This window comes from Podarcis pityusensis (genome assembly GCF_964106645.2).
Source record: "Podarcis pityusensis genome assembly, chromosome: 7".
Taxonomy (NCBI): Eukaryota; Metazoa; Chordata; class Lepidosauria; order Squamata; family Lacertidae; genus Podarcis; species Podarcis pityusensis.
The window spans coordinates 78155098-78171782 of NC_138031.1; the positions used below are offsets into that span (position 1 = coordinate 78155098).

Sequence of the window (16685 nt, forward strand, 5' to 3'; positions counted from 1 at the left end):
ATAAATAGGTACCGCTCTGGCGGGAAGGTAAACGGTGTTTCCATGTGCTGCTCTGGTTTCGGTGTTCTGTTGCACCAGAAGCGGCTTAGTCATGCTGGCCACATGACCTGGAAAAACTGTCTGCGGACAAACGCCGGCTCCCTCAGCCTGTGAGATTAGCTCCGCAACCCCAGAGTCCTCTGCAACTGGGCTTAACTGTCAGGGGTCCTTTACCTTTTTTAAGTCCTTGTTTGGATGGAGGGGAGGTTGTAGCCTTCGCCCGCCCCTCCTCAGTAACGGTACCCTGTTAAAGGGATCGAGGGATGTGAATCCTGTCAGAAGCCTGGATGTGGGCTAGGGCCATGTCACAGCCCCTACGGGGACTCCTTGGGGTGCCCCTATGTGATGTAAGTCATAGGGCACCCCCTATTGGTAGTTTACCCTTAAGTGGACTCATCGCTGATGGGCAGGAGTCAAGATATAGCCTAGCTTCACCCCAATGGCGAAGCCAAACCGCTCACATCTGTAATCACTAAACTTATGGCCTAATTGAACCCATAAACCAAAATACTTCATGTCAGTGAGCTTTATTGTTCTCCTGGGAACTTTGTGGCTCGGGTGCCAGTATGGGAAAACCCAACCGGAAGACCAATTGGCAGAATCACTAGGAGGTAGTGATTCTAACACAGTTACCCTTCTTGCCTCTGTTCCCCCTCCCTCCTTCTTGTGTTAAGTTTTGATGGTGTAAGAACCACCTTGTATTTGGCAAGACAGTGCCTTGGTACGCAACCTTGTCCTATGATTCTATGAAGAGAAACCGATGAACTAACTCCGTCTTCACAAACCTCTCCTGACGGTGATGCTTTCTCTTTGCAGACTAGGAATTCCTAACCTTGGCATTGATGAGAAATACAAGATAATCCTTCAAAACTATGGTCACGACATTGAGATGGTCTCTAAGCTGTACTCCAAGCAAAAGAACGACCCACCGCTGGGGCGCAACCTTCCTCCCGTGGCTGGTAAGATCTTGTGGGCTCGGCAGCTGTTCCACAGGATCCAGGAACCCATGGATCTCTTCCAGAAGCACCCCCTCGTTCTGCAGACAGCAGAAGCCAAGTCCATAATCCGCAACTACAACAGGGTGGCCAAAGTCCTTCTGGAGTTTGAGGTTGTCTACCACAGGGCATGGCTTCAACAGGTAAGATGGCGTCCTTGTTGTTTTCGTAGTGGAATTCAAGTGGTATGAATTGATGCTAGAGATGGGGAGAAATTTGAGTTCCTGTTTAAGGCAAGCTGTCGCAATTCATACTTTCTGAAACTCTACACGAACCGAAACACAGTTGTCCCCTTTAAATTTACACATCTCTGAATTTTGCAATGCGGTCCTCCAGCTAAGTAGCATGTACAACAATGGGCACCTTAATGTCCAGTGGACACAAGTGGGCACATTAATGTGTAGATTAGTGAAAATAGTACACAAAATGTGTTATATTGAGTGAAATTGCTCAGCAGAAATGAGTATACAGTCATACTTTGGGTTGAATATGCTTTGAGTTGAGCGCATTCGAGTTGTGCTCCTTGGCAACCCGGAAGTAATGGAGCGCGTTACTTCCGGGTTTTGCCGCTTGCGCATGCGCAGACGCTCAAAATGATGTCATGCGCATGCGCAGAAGCGGCGAAAAGTGACACGCGCGTGCGCAGACATGCCGTCGCTAGTTACGTTTACCTCTAGATGAGAACGGGGCTCCGGAACAGATCCTGTTCGTATCTAGAGGTACCACTGTATTAGATTGTTTACTAATCTGGGTGGGTTTATTGCTGCCAGGATTCAGTGATAATAGTATAAACTTTGCTTGTGGAAGGTTCAGTCTTTTATATCTTGAGTTAAAAGGTTCTCAGATAGCAGGACAGAGAGAGACTCCTGATTGAGGTCTTGAAGAGCCATGATCAGTGAGATTAAAGGTAAAGGGACCCCTGACCATTAGGTCCAGTGATGGCCGACTCTGGGGTTGCGGCGCTCATCTTGGTTTAATGGCCGAGAGAGCCGGTGTACAGCTTCCGGGTCATGTGGCCAGCATGACTAAGCCACCTCTGGTGAACCAGAGCAGTGCACAGAAACGCAGTTTACCTTCCTGCCGAGTGGTACCTATTTATCTACTTCCACTGGCGTGCTTTCAAACTGCAAGGTTGGCAGGAGCTGGGACCAAGCAACGGGAACTCACCCCGTCGTGGGGATTTGAATCGCCGACCTTCTGATTGGCAAGTCCTAGGTTCTGTGGTTTAACCCACAGCGCCACCCGCGTCCCGCCATGAAGTGTAGCAAGCGCCATTTATTCTCCAACCTTGCTGGATGTGAATGTTGAAGTGCAGTTTGCTAGAACCATAGGACTACAGAACTGCCCGGTAGCTTGCTGAGATGTTGCCTCCTCTTCATGACTTAGGGTGGGATTCACCTAATGAGCCCCATCGGTGGAATTGCAGTGCAAGGACTTCTGCTTGCCCAATGGGGTTTTTCCCCTCGCCTCCCCTATGGCCCCACAAATTGACTTGGGCGTGTGTGTTGGGAGAACCCCCATAGCAGCACACGGGTGGAGGAGAGGGGAATCATTCCATCCGGCAATCTGAAACGCTTGCACAGACAGAACAATTGGAAGAGCGCAACACTGAAACCCACCCATGGGCATTAAGGATTCTTCTAGGTTTTCTGGTGGGGTTCCAGGCTACTGAAAAGGGCTTGTGGGGCTGTACTTTTCACGCAGGCTGGCTTCCTCAAGTGCATAGTGTAAAAGGCATCAACTAGTTGTGTCTTCTAACTTCATCCTCAAGCCAGTCTATAGCAATCAAAAGTCTATGAAAAGCTTCCAGATAGTTAGAAGAGCAGGATTCTGAGACTGGTTACATCCCAGTTGCTCAGATGGTTAGATTGGGCTGTGCCTGCTTTTGTGGTTTTCAACCAGTGAGCCATGGCACCCTGGGGTGCCTTGAATGATGATCAGGGGTGCCATGGGCAACACAGGTCTCTGTCCCCCTTTCCTTCCCTCCCTTCCTCTGATGCCCTCTGGCATCTCTGCCTCCCAAAGGCTTGCACAGCTGTTTGTTGCAGCAGCCCTGGCTACAAGCTCCTCAGGTGAATAGTGTCTCTGGGGTTGGCCAGGGGGTGCTTCCCAGGCCCCTGTGGGGTCGTGGGAGGAGGCACCACTCTTTGGGGTGGGGCTGGGGCAGTTTAGAGACCAGGGGTGGCAGTTGCGGCTGCCCAGAGGACTCCCAAGGAGAGGGGAGAGGAGAGTAGGCTGAGCCCACAAGGGAGGGAGCTCAAAAAAGGGTGAGGGGCTGCTGGCTCTGCAGGCAAGGGGTGACATAACTGGGCTCCTGAGCCCCACAGGGCTGCATCAGAAAGAATGCAGTTGGTCAAGGGAGCTGTGGACCCAAAAAGGTTGAAAACCTCTGGTGTAAGGTGATAGTTTTGGACAAAGCCAGATGCGAGCTCCTCTTGATGACAGTAATGCCTGTAACATTTCTTGTCTGCAGGTCCACCTAACTAGAGCCGGGCTTCAGGCCTCGTTATTGGTGAAAGCTCCAGAGCCAGGAGAAATATTTGTCAATTTTGACCCAGAGATCCTCACCTTAATAAGGGAAACAGAGTGCATGTCACGCATGGGACTAGACATCCCACCCTTTGCTGTTGCACTTCAACAGAAACGTGACTCCTACAAACAGAACTTCAATAAGCTGCAGGTATTCTTGGATTTCTTCCACCTAACTGTTGCATCTATGGGAAAGTCATCTTGCTGGTTTAAGAAGATATCTGATGTCCCAGGATAAACTATCCTCGTGCAGTCTCTTTAGTTTACTTCATGCGCTGTTTACATATGACTCTTTAGAGATAAAACAGTTTTTTAAGGATTTCCAGGATGTGCCAGTAGGTTGAAATCTTGTGTAAATTGATATGTAGTCTTTCCTACTGAATTTATCTATATGTCGCTAATTTTTTCTTTTTTTTTTTTGATAATCATTTTTATTAGTTTTCAATTACAATCCAATAACAGCCTCATTATAACAATACCAATTTATAATTCAATTATTAATACCAATAGTTTAAATACTGAATTACATAATTTAGATAAGGTGCTAGCTGGATTATTTGCTTTATTTCTGTGTTCCAAAATCTTATTAATTTCCATTACATTCCGGTCATAATAATAATATTCGTAACTTCTATTCATGTTGACACATTAAATGATTTATAAAACTACAAGTGAGGAACCCAAACTATATCCTCATGTCACTAAATTTGATTAGGTGTTCCCTGCAGTAAACTTGGAGGCTTATCAAGTGTAATGATGAGATGAACTACAGCAAAACTGACCCCATTTTTTTTAAAAAAAGAGTATCCTTGCAAATTGTCCTATTCTTTGCATCCTGATAGCCTTTAAACTAGGTCTCGACATATTGTGACCCACCCTGTCAGATATACATGGCTTACAAAGTCTGCATCTACACAACTATAAAAAACGCTCTGAAAATGCTCTGAAAAGAAAAACAGTTTTAAAGCTCACAATGGAAAATTTCATAGAGTTCCAATTTCAGCTCTACAGCGCCATCTGGTGTCACAGTGTTGTAACACATTTATAACGTTTTATTTTTACTAATGTAGCTGATTCCCAACAGTGGCTTTTTCCAGGACAGCAAAAACAAGATGGTTATAAAATATCTTGCCAGGCCACAATACATGGTTGATGGACAACTTGTGACCCAGTCAGTTGAACGTAGTCCAAGTATGTCTTTAATCTGTAGAGCAGAACTTGACAATATAAAGTGGATAAAGGGTTTTTTTTGGGTCGGCAGGCACATTTGGGATTTTGAGAGCATGTTGTGGGTGCCTATCACAAAATGGCTGCTGTGGGGTGTGTCATAATACAAAATGGCTGCCGTAGGGTGTACAGCATAACACAAAATGGTGTCTGCATTGAAAACAGACAGGGCTAGGAAATGGGGAAGACATGACCCACCAGTGGGAATAACGCACATACTGAGATTCTTTTGGGGTATCTTAAGGGATGCTAGTACCTTTGAGTGCCATTCTCATGCATGCTGCATGTTTACAATTCTTCCTGGGCCTCATTTCAGATGATGCTGGCAGAGTACAAAAGAGTGAAATCAAAAATCCAAACTCCCCTTCATGTGCTAATGGCTCCTCATTTGGCGAAAGTGGATGATGCGATCCAGCCTGGTTTGACCACACTGACCTGGACATCCCTGAATATTGAGAAGTACTTACAGAATATTTTGGATAAGCTCGGTAAGTCTTATCATTAGGAATAAGACCCTTATAACCAATGAGCACACAAATGCAGTGCCTTGTTAATGATCAGGACTGCGGTTCAAACTCTGCATGTGATCTGTTCGGTCTTGGCGGTACAGCAAGCCTGCAAGTTACACAGGGGTTATGTTCTGGGGATCGCACCCAAAGCCATAATCATGTATAGTCAAAACCCATCAGGTTCAATGGCGGGTGTGATGGGACGATGAGCTGCTTGTGTGTAAAATCCAAGTCCCTCAGAGTTTGGTCAAGTTTGCAAACCTCTGTCTGTAACGGAGCCCCTTAAACATGGCTCCGTCAGTCGCTGGCAGATTCCGACAGTGGTTGCTTTCGGAATCGCTTCCAACATAAAAGCTCCTTAACGGAAACACGTCTTCTGGACTCTCTGCGTGACAGTTTCCGGCGAGGAGTGGGTGTCCCTACAGGAGGTCCTGAAACCTCCCCACTGTTTTCGCTGGAAGTGTCTCTGAGCCATCCCTCCAGCTCACTTTCCCTCACCTCAGCTCCTCTCCCCCTACTGGTTCCCTCTTCAGCTGCTGAGTCTCTCCCAACCTGTGTGAGCCCTTTCACTTCCCTTCCTTCCGATGGCAGTTCCCTGACATCCACCTCCCCTCCAGGGCCCCCTTCATCCCCTCTCGCCCCCTCCTCTACGGGCGGTGAGGAGGCAAAACCCCGGAATGAACTTCCTTCATCTTCCGATGTCTCGAACACTTCTCTCCACCTGTTGCGGTTCCTGGTCTCGAAGTACTCCTCCTCCTCAGAGTCCATCTCCCCTTCCCCTTCCGAGTCCGAGAATCCTTCCAACTCCTCCTCCTCATCGGTGGTCCCAAAGTATTCCCTCCGGAACCTCTCCACAGGCTGAGGTTTCCTTGGGAACCTTTGATGGAACGTTTCTATCAATACCTCGTCATTGATATCTTCTGCCATTACCCAAGTGTTTTCTGACTCCGGTTCTCCTTCCCACGCTACCAAATACTCCACCTGACTCCTCCTTCCCTGGCTGCAGAAGCACCGCCCCAATCGCTCTGTCTGATGCGTCAGTTTCCACTCTCATCGGTTTTTGTAAATCCACATGCAGGAGTTGTTGTTCCGAGGCGAAGGCCCTTCTTAGTTCCTCAAATGCTCGCTCCGCCTCCTCAGTCCAAACGAACTTCTTCTTACTGCTGAGACAGTCCGTAATGGGCGCCGTCAGGTGGGCAAAGTTTCGGATGAACTTACGATAGAAGTTCCCAAATCCTAGGAACCTCTGCACATCCTTCCTTGTTTTGGGTGTTTTCCATTCCAGCACCGCCTGGACCTTGCCGGGATCCATGGCCAATCCCTTGTCTGACAGGCGATACCCCAGGAATTCCACCTCCTTGGTATGAAACTGACACTTCTCCAGTTTCACCCACAGCTGGTTGGCTTGCAGCCTGCTCAACACTTCTCTGACGTCTCTCACATGCTGCTCCTCATTCTCAGAATACACCAACACGTCGTCTAAGAAGGCCACACAATTCTTGTAAAGCAAAGGCCCCAGGACGTGGTTCATAAACGATTGAAAGCATGCGGAGCCTGCTTGTAGGCCGAAGGGCATAACTAAATATTCAAATGCCCCTAAAGGGGTGAACATGGTGGTTTTCCATTCATCCCCCTTCCTTATTCGTATCAGGTTGTACGCCCCCCTTAGGTCCAGCTTTGTGAAAATCTTTCCCTTCCGCACCCTTGTCAAAATGTCGTCAATCCTGGGCATAGGGAAAGCCACTGGTTCTGACACTGCATTTAAGGCCCTGAAGTCACACACCAGCCTCGGCTTGTTCGTGTTTTTTTTATCCACAAAAAACACTGGGCTGCCCCCCACCGCCCTGGACTCTCTGATGAACCCTCTCTTCAGGTTCTTGTCAATGAACTCTCTTAGCTCCTGCATCTCTCTGTCTGACATGGCGTACAGCTTGCCTACAGGGAGCTGTGCCCCAGGGAGTAAATTGATTTGACAGTCAAAGGGTCTATGCGGAGGTAGTTGGTCAGCTTCCCTTTCGCTGAAGACGTCGCGGAGATCTGCATATTGTTGTGGTACCTTCACGTTCTCCGTTACTTCAGTCCCTGCTAGGGTGGCTTGGGCCCCTGCCAAACCCTTTCCCTCTTTGCAGTGTTCTAAGCAATGTGCTGAACCAAAAGAAACCACTCTCTGATGCCAGCCCACCAGCGGATCATGTAACGCTAGCCAGCTCATCCCCAATATAATGGGAGCTCCTCCCAAGGTGGCCACATTAAACGCTATCAGTTCGGTGTGCCTTGCCACCTTCATTATCATTGGGACGGTCTGCAAGCTGACTTCTCCTCCCAACAGCTCCCTGCCATCGATCGTGGTCACCTGCAGGGGGTTGCTTAAAGGGATCGTCTGTATCTGGTGTTCAGCTGCAAACTCTTTGCTCATGAAATTGCAGGAGCTGCCTGAGTCCAACAGCGCCTTTATCTTTAGAGGGTGTCCGTTTGGCAGCTCTAGCGCCACTTCTATCACTAGGGCGGGTTTAGGAGGTTCTGGCGTGGGCACTTTCTTTTTTTTTTTATAAATAATATTTATTAAGATTTTCAAAAATACAGAAAGTAAAGATTAAAGTACATTCAAAGCCTTATTTTCATACATCCACTTTCCGGGACTCCCCCCTTCCCCCACCCCTACCATATTCCCCTTTCATATTGTTGGCTCCACAAGCTCTCAGTTCTAATTGAAACTTAATTTGTTTAGACCATTATTCGAATTTAAAATTTATACACTCCTCATCAATACCCCTAATAAAAGACAAAAATTCTCTCCCCAGGGCCCACCCCATTTTCATTCCACAATTTCCCTTTTTTTAATGATAAAGACACCCCACACAATAGAAATATAAGAAATAAGAAATAAAAAGTATAATAGATGAGAAAGAGCCAATTCAGAAAAAAAAGTTGACAAGCCTTTGGATTTTAGTTCTCCCCCCCCCGTCCCCGGTTTAATTTCCCCCTGACCACCAAACCATGTTATCTGCCTGGAATTCTTAAAGTCCATAAATCACCTATTTCCCCCAACTCCTTGCTGGCTTTTTCTTTTTATAATTATTTTTTAAAACATTTAACTTCAAATCTTTAATAAAACTCCCCCCATTGTTCTTTCCAAGTTGTAGTCCAGTTTCCTCTTGTTCCGCTGCTGAAACGTTCTAATTCAGAAGTTTAGTAACTCTACAGGGATTATTGTTATTCAGGAACAAAAACTTGCGTTCAGTCCCTTCCTTTCTTCAATAGAAAATTCTATTGTCTCCTTTAGCTGAACACCCTGTAGACAAAATATTATTTCCGTTTTGCAGCTTTCCCAGAAGATAACCAGTCCTGTAAAATTCCAATGGTATTTTTCCACTTACGACCATCTTTGTAATGTCCCAAAATTCCTCTAGGGGGATTGTTGTAACTTTGTTTTCTCTAGTCCAAAAGTCCGATTGTTATCCATGTTTTCGCCATTTTGTATCCAAATTTTAACGAGTTATAGCAAATTGTAACAAATTTAACCAGCAAAGTTCTCATAATAAAATCCTCTCTACTTTCCGACTTTGACAGCTACTTTGACAGCTGTCAAAATCTCCGACACTTTTCACCAGGCTCTCTCTTCAATCACCCCGGTTCCCAGGGGGGGGGGGGTTACGTTTCCCTTCTCCCTCAATTCTTCCTCCAGCACAGTTCTTGTAGTTCCCCATCGTGGAATTCTTAGTTTTTATCAGCAATACAAATCTTTTTGGACCTTGGTTTCCCCATCCTTGTTTTGGAAGGTTTACAGTAGGGAGGGGGACTGACTTCCTTTTTGGATCCCCCCCCGCTCGTGTCCAATCCGAAAAAAAAAATTCTTTTTTTTTTCTCCTTTTGAACCCGGTTTCCAAATTACTCACGGGCTGTTGTTAAGAAGTCCGAATTTTCAATGGAAGAAGTCAGCGCTCTCCGCCGGATGGCATGCGGCTTCGCTCGGCAGGGATAGCAGAGGACTCAAAGCACCACGCTTCTCCCCGGCACCCGATCCGTAGCCTTTAAAAAGGCTCCTTCACGAGTCGGGAGGGCGCTAGCGGTGCCAGCCGAGTCTCCATGTCCACGGCCCCCGTGGCCGTGGTTTTTAAGGGTCCCCGCATCGCCGGTGCGGTAGGACCCAGCCCCTGCCGAGCAGGCTCCCTCCGGAGCTCGGAGGGAGTCCGCCATTCGGCGATGGCGCCAACCCGGAAGTGTCTGGCGTGGGCACTTTCACTGCTCTTTGGCCTGGCTGCTGTGCCCCGACGGTGGCAGCCAGGCGTTGGCTTTTACTTGCTCCGGTATTTCTTCCTCTCTTCCCTCCACAGCTCCTACCATCCCTTGCCATTCCTTCCTCTGGGGGCAGACTCTGGCAAAGTGACCTGGCTGTTGGCAGAGATAGCATTTCCGGGCGCCTTTTCCCTCCTTCTTTCCCCCCTCACTGGGCTTTGAAACTGCGCGCGCGCGCGCTGTTCCGATTTCCATCGGCTCTGCCGGCGGGAAAGTTGGCTCTGGAATGTCTGGAATGCGGAACTCCTTCCAACGTTCCCCCTTCCCTTCCCGCCTCTCCAATGCTCTCGCCTCCTGGCGCGCTCCTATGGTCAGCGCTGATTTGGTCAGCTGGTCCATAGACTCCGCCCTGGGCGCCCGGGAAAGTTCGTCTTTCACAGCCGAAGAAAGCCCTTCTTCAAAGAGCATTTGAATGGGTTCCGCCGATAGATCCCACCCCAATTTATGGATCAACATGGTGAACTCAGTCCAGTACTCACGGACAGATCGGCTCCCCTGTTTGCAAGCCATTAACTGTCTGCGCACCACTCCCTGTTCAATATCGCTGGAAAACATCAGATCCATGGCGCGAAAGAACTTCATCGTGTCCTTTAGGACGTCACTATTCGCTGCCATCAGGGGTCTAACCCAGTCTCTCGCCCCCTTTTCAAGATGCCCAATCACGAAAGCCACTCGTGATTCCTCGTCAGGGAATTCATCAAACTGCAGATTGAGGGCATATTGCATCTCTGTCCGAAAGCCATGATAGTCTTTGGGCTCCCCCCCAAACTTCTGCACCAATCCTGGTACCTTTCTGGCGAGCTGGGTGTCTTTCCCCTTTTTGTCTGCATCCTGAGCCCTCCTCTCCTCAAGCCTCGCCGTCTGCAGCGCTAGCTGGACCTCCAACACCCGGTACCTTTCTTCCAGGCTTGGACCCGCCCCAGCTCCTGCTTCTCCGGTTCCGGCTGGGTTGCTCATGATGCCTTCTCCTGCACAAGCTGCTCACGGAGACTGTCGGAATGCTGTGATGGGACGATGAGCTGCTTGTGTGTAAAATCCAAGTCCCTCAGAGTTTGGTCAAGTTTGCAAACCTCTGTCTGTAACGGAGCCCCTTAAACATGGCTCCGTCAGTCGCTGGCAGATTCCGACAGTGGTTGCTTTCGGAATCGCTTCCAACATAAAAGCTCCTTAACGGAAACACGTCTTCTGGACTCTCTGCGTGACAGTTTCCGGCGAGGAGTGGGTGTCCCTACAGGAGGTCCTGAAACCTCCCCACTGTTTTCGCTGGAAGTGTCTCTGAGCCATCCCTCCAGCTCACTTTCCCTCAGCTCAGCTCCTCTCCCCCTACTGGTTCCCTCTTCAGCTGCTGAGTCTCTCCCAACCTGTGTGAGCCCTTTCACTTCCCTTCCTTCCGATGGCAGTTCCCTGACAGCGGGTGAGATTGCCAAAGTCATCTTTCCTTTCCACCCTTTTAAATTAATTGATTTTCTTTTGCTGAATGCACACATGTTAAATGTGCGTAAGTTGCAGACTTACTGTATACTGTTAGGTGCAAAGCACAGACGTTCATTGGTGTGTTAAATGACATCAAGAATAAATTAGTGTTTGGTCAGCTAGACTTACTGTACAATTGTTCTTTTGTTTCATCTTTGTTGTCTTCTGTAGTGCCAGGATAAAGACTTTGAACTCCAGGAAGGAGTTCAGGAAGCTTATCACTATTTCTTTGTACTACTCATCCTTTTAGCCTTACTTATAAGTGGAAACTATAATGATACAGAGTGTGATAGGTTTTTTTTATTTTTAATGCCAAACTAGATATTTAGGAGAAGACATGGGGCTGGGAACACCAGTTGTTGACCAAACCATTGTAAAGCAATAAAGAAAGCTTCTTATTTTCAGAGAAGAAGCTGTGCGTATGTGTAGGGAAAAGAGGTAAGGAATAGATTAAAGACCTGATCCACTGCCTGCGATTTCCATGCTTCAAATCATACCCTCCCCGTATTGGTTTGCTGTGTGGCAGCATCAGCCATTCCACGTCTTGTAGTGTCAGCCATTCTATGGCTGAATCTACATATATGTAAAAAACACTGTGAAAATGCTTTTTAAAAACGTTTTTAAAATATATGTGGAATTTACCTTTAGCTCACCACCGCCATCTAGTGTCACAATTGTATAATACACTTACAACACACTTAAATCGCTGTATTTGCAGCTGTGTAGCTGAGTCCCAAGTCTATGTCTCAGCCTGTGTGCAGTTTTGTTTCACTTCTGAAACTCTTAAAAAGTGATTGGTTTTTATATTTTTATTCTAATTTTTTTTATTTATACATTCATTTATTTCATTTTATACTTTTCAATAATTTTACAATCATTTCAACATTTCAAAACTCAACTTCCTTCCCCCTCTTTTTGCGGTTCCTTAAATTTATTTTTAATATCTTCTGCATATTCCAAATTAACTTTACTTACTCATTTATTCATCCACTTTAAATATAGACTCTTATAAAACTGTGGGTTATTACAGCAATCCTGCCAATGTTCTTATCTGTTTACAGTTTGTTTGTAAATATTCAATAAACCATTTCCATTCTTTTATAAAAAGTTTTTATATTTTTCAACTGTCCTCTTCAAAATTTTGATGATGAAAAACCCTCTCTGCCCTCTCAGCTGGCTGCTATGTTACACCCCTTAATGATGGTTTTAAGAATTTCCTAACACATTAGTCCATTCATGCTTAAAAGGGAGGGGAAAGTGGCTTCTGAAAGTACTTGGCCTAACTATATTTATTCTCTTCTTTGCCCTTAAAGCTGACCTTGAGCTGCTGCTTGATCGAGTAAATGACCTAATAGAATTTCGTATCAATGCTGTTCTTCAAGAAATGAGCACTGTGCCCCTTTGCAATCTCCCTGAAGACGATCCGCTGACCTGCGAGCAATTCCTTCACATGACAAAGGTATAGTCATCATGTACACCTAGCCTTCACTGAGGAATTAAACCTGTGCCTCAGCTGCACCACTTTCAGCTGTTTGCATTATTGCACCTCTCTCTCTCTCTCTCTCTCTCTCTCTCTCTCTCTCTCTCACACACACACACACTTCCCTGCACATAGAGAATAAGCATGTCAGGGAGAAGACTAGATTAGACTTCACCTCCTTACTTCTTGTTTTATGAATGGAGTTTGCATTCATAAATGCATAAATGCATTCAAAAAGGGACTGTTTGCATGGTAAAGTCTACAAATCACACAATTGCCTACCCACAGTATACTGTAACAGATCAGGTGCAGAACTATGGCCTCAGATAAAACTACAGAGTCATTGTTGTTTGTTGTTAGAATTCCTGCTCCATGATTGCAGTCATGGGATTTTTGTCTATCACATGACGGTGTATGTTTTGACTCCACAGAGTGGGAAGTGACGGAGACAGGATGTTTGTGTTACTGTGTTCCATGAAGTGGGTGTATTGTCCTTTGTTCTTTTTCTTTTTGCTGTTTGATGCTAGAGAGAGAGGGAGCCATGTTGCAGTGCTCTGTGTGTGTTTATATGTAAATAAAGTAGATTAGCCAAAATGCTGAGTTGCTGAGGTCTGTTACGCAAGCTGTGAAGACTCTGCGAATCCCTAAGTGTGCCGATGTCTGTTAGCATCGGTTGCTGTGATGAAAACTTTTGAAGAAAACTTTTGAAGCTCCCGAAAGAACGACCAGGAGGGAGAGAACATGTCAGCAGGCATGTGTCTCTGCCAGGGTCCTATGTGAGTTTAGGGTGAGCTCCTGACAGTTTAGTCATTTAGTCATGTCCGACTCTTCATGACCCCATGAACCAGAACACACCAGGCACTCCTGTCTTCCACTGCCTCCTGCAATTTGGTCAGACTCATGTTAGTAGCTTCAAGAACACTGTCCAACCATCTCGTCCTCTGTCGTCCCCTTCTTCTAGTGCCTTCAATCTTTCCCAACATCAGAGTCTTTTTCAGGGAGTCTTCTCTTCTCATGAGGTGGCCAAAGTATTGGAGCCTCAGCTTCAGGATCTGTCCTTCCAGTGAGCACTCAGGGCTGATTTCCTTCAGAATGGATAGGTTTGATCTTCTTGCAGTCCATGGGACTCTCAAGAGTCTCCTCCAGCACCATAATTCAAAAGCATCAATTCTTCGGCGATCAGCCTTCTTTATGGTCCAGCTCTTACTTCCATACATCACGACTGGGAAAACCATAGCTTTAACTATATGGACCTTTGTCGGCAGGGTGATGTCTCTGCTTTTTAAGATGCTGTCTAGGTTTGTCATTGTTTTTCTCTCAAGAAGCAGGCGTCTTTTAATATTCTGACTGCTGACACCATCTGCAGTGATCATGGAGTCATAGGTTCCTTCTGAACAGAGCTAGGTTCTTTTGGATTCATGCAGATACTCAGAGAAAAAATGATTGCAGGCCATTGAAATTTGTTGTTGTTGTTGTTAATGTCCCACCTTTTCCCTAGACAGGGACTCAAAGAGGTGGCTTTATAGTGAAATATAAGTGTGCAATAAAAAACGTTCAGCTGATTTCGGTGTGGGTATGAAGATGCCAGTTACCTAATTTTATACTTGATTTGCATGTTGAAAATCATATTCTACCCCTTGGTTTTTCCTGCTTCTAAAATTTATTCCAAAATTGGTCATTATGGAGAATATAGGGGTATACAGGACTTAACATTTTAATTTAGTCTTCTTCTTTTTTTACCTTTCTTTTAGTTTTTACAATTATGATTCTCATCCGGCTTTTATCTACTCCCCCAAAATCAGAAATATAGTAAAAATTAACTTTAGTTTCCCATTGTTCTCTATTGTCAGGGGCTGGACAGAGGAGGAGGAATGGTGGAGACTGCCTCCCCATCCTGACCCTTCCAGGGAGGAGGAAGAGGAAGACAGTATAGATTTACAACAGGGGTTTGCGGGAGGTCACAGCTCAGAGGCAGATGAGGGGGGAAATTGGGGAATAGTGGGAGAGGAAGACCAGGCAGAGCGGAGAAGCAGCTGGCTGACACATTGTCACTAGAAAGCATTCCAGACCCTACTTGTCCCAGAATCCGGCGAACCTTAAAAGTAGGAGAGCAAAGAGTTCAAACACTTCTTCTTTGTGGAACAGGAATTCAATAATATGAAGCACCCATCATTCCTATGCTGGACCACAAAGCTATCTTCCTAGCCCCCTCACTTGTAAAGCTTAGATCCTCACCATCCTCATCCAAATCTTATTCCTGGTTCCAGAGAAAAAGCTGCTATAGAGTGGATAAAGGAAATGTGGTTGTATGAATCAGTCCCAAGGTCACACATATAGTTGATTATTTGATGGGTACAGGGCTGTGAGTGTATATCTATTGGCCTCAACTTGATGGGGCACAAGCTGGCAAACCAATGTAAAACTTTCCCCCAATAGTAAAAGTTAATATATCCCCCAAATAAAACTATTCATCACCTATTATGGAGTTCCATCTTGACAGGGCTGAGATGCAGTCTGACTGTTAATTGTTTCTGGCTTTACTAAGACTTAAAGCATATCCCCTTTGTGACATCACACATGACATCAGAATGGCATGTTTGCATTCAACCTCCTAGACTATCTCCAGGCCAACAGCAATGGCCAGTAAACTTCTGCAGCCAAGTACCCATCAGCCTGACTACCCAGTTGTTTCTATCTAGACTATTGGATGTTTATATTTGCTCTCATAATCAAAGCCTGAAGAAGAGCTGCGTGTAATCTGAAAACCTGCTTCCACTGTTAAAGAAAACTAATTGTCAGGAACTGAGTAGAAGAGGAATGGTGGAGACTGTCTCCCCATCCTGACCCTTCCAGGGAGGAGGAAGAGGAAGACAGTATAGATTTACAACAGGGTTTTACGGGAGGTCACAGCTCAGACGCAGATGAGGGGGGAAGTTGGGGAATAATGGGAGAGGAGGAGCAGAGCCAGAGCAGCAGCTGGCTGACACGTTGTCACTAGAAAGCATTCCAGACCCTCCCTCTCCCAGAACCCAGTGAGCCTTAAAAGTAGGAGAGCAAAGAGCTCAAAGACAGAGGGCACATAGCAGCACCCGTAGAGGAGGTGATGATGACGACAAATGAGGAAGTGGGAGAGAAGCGGGGTGGAGATTCACTTGGGACAATGCTATTGTCAAAGAGTCTGGGTTCTATACCTCTCTCTGTAAAGACTGAAATGAAAAAGCACTGTAAGAAACTTGTTTTTATACTTCTCTGGGCAACCAGCTGGGAACTGCTGATAGCACCCTGACATCTATGTGACACCTTTTTCAAGTTGGCTCTCTGCTACTTTCTCATCCTCAAAGTGTGGCTAACTCTTCAATGGCTTCTACATACTGGAGAACAGACTGTCAGGCAGCAGGCAAACAAAGCACAGAGATGCTATCACTGGCCGCCAGCTGCAGAAAGCAGGCCTCCTATGTATGTCCTATAAATCATGGTGGGAATGGTCATTCCTTCCTGCTTGAAGAGAGGAGATTCTTGCACTTGAGAGAATGGGATAGTAAGAAAGTTATGAAACTTCTGTCTGGTCTAGGGTTCAAATGACACCTTTCTCATTCAAGTAAATCTTGGGTTTTAGAAATAAATTTGGTTGTCTTATAGTTTATATATGTAGAGAGAGTTAAAAAGTTTGGAAGCTGGAGCTACCCAGCCCTGTCCCAGTTCTGTCTCATTCTTGCATTCCTAGCATTGCTGAAAATGAAAAATAAAACACAGAGTTCCCACTGGTAAAAAATAAATAAAAAAGATGCTTTACTTACAGTTACTTCATATTTAAAATGATGGCTTTGGATTCAAAAGCCACATGATTGGAGCTAGTTTCATGGCATCCTTGTGCATGAGAAGGGTAAGGTAAAGGACCCCTGGACGGTTAGGTATAGTCAAAGGCAACTATGGGGTTGTGGCGCTCATCTCGCTTTCAGGCCGAGGGAGCTGGCATTTGTCCATAGACAGCTTTCCAGGTCATGTGGCCAGCATGACTAAACCGCTTCTGGCACAATGGGACACCATGACGGAAACCAGAGCGCACAGAAATGCCGTTTACCTTCCTGCCGCAGTGATACCTATTTATCTACTTGCACTGGCATGCTTTCTAACTGC

General features: G+C 46.1%; 1 protein-coding gene across 2 annotated transcripts in view; it reads left to right on the top strand.

The window, feature by feature from the left end:
* The window catches only part of DNAH5 (dynein axonemal heavy chain 5), a 179334-nt gene that overhangs the window by 33302 nt on the left and 129347 nt on the right, over nucleotides 1-16685 (top strand). For both annotated transcript variants that reach the window (XM_081014558.1, XM_081014559.1), the window contains exons 14-17: nucleotides 856-1177; nucleotides 3508-3714; nucleotides 5107-5278; nucleotides 12382-12527. In XM_081014558.1, coding sequence (XP_080870684.1) covers nucleotides 856-1177; nucleotides 3508-3714; nucleotides 5107-5278; nucleotides 12382-12527 — 847 coding nt within the window. The remainder of the gene's footprint in view (nucleotides 1-855; nucleotides 1178-3507; nucleotides 3715-5106; nucleotides 5279-12381; nucleotides 12528-16685) is intronic.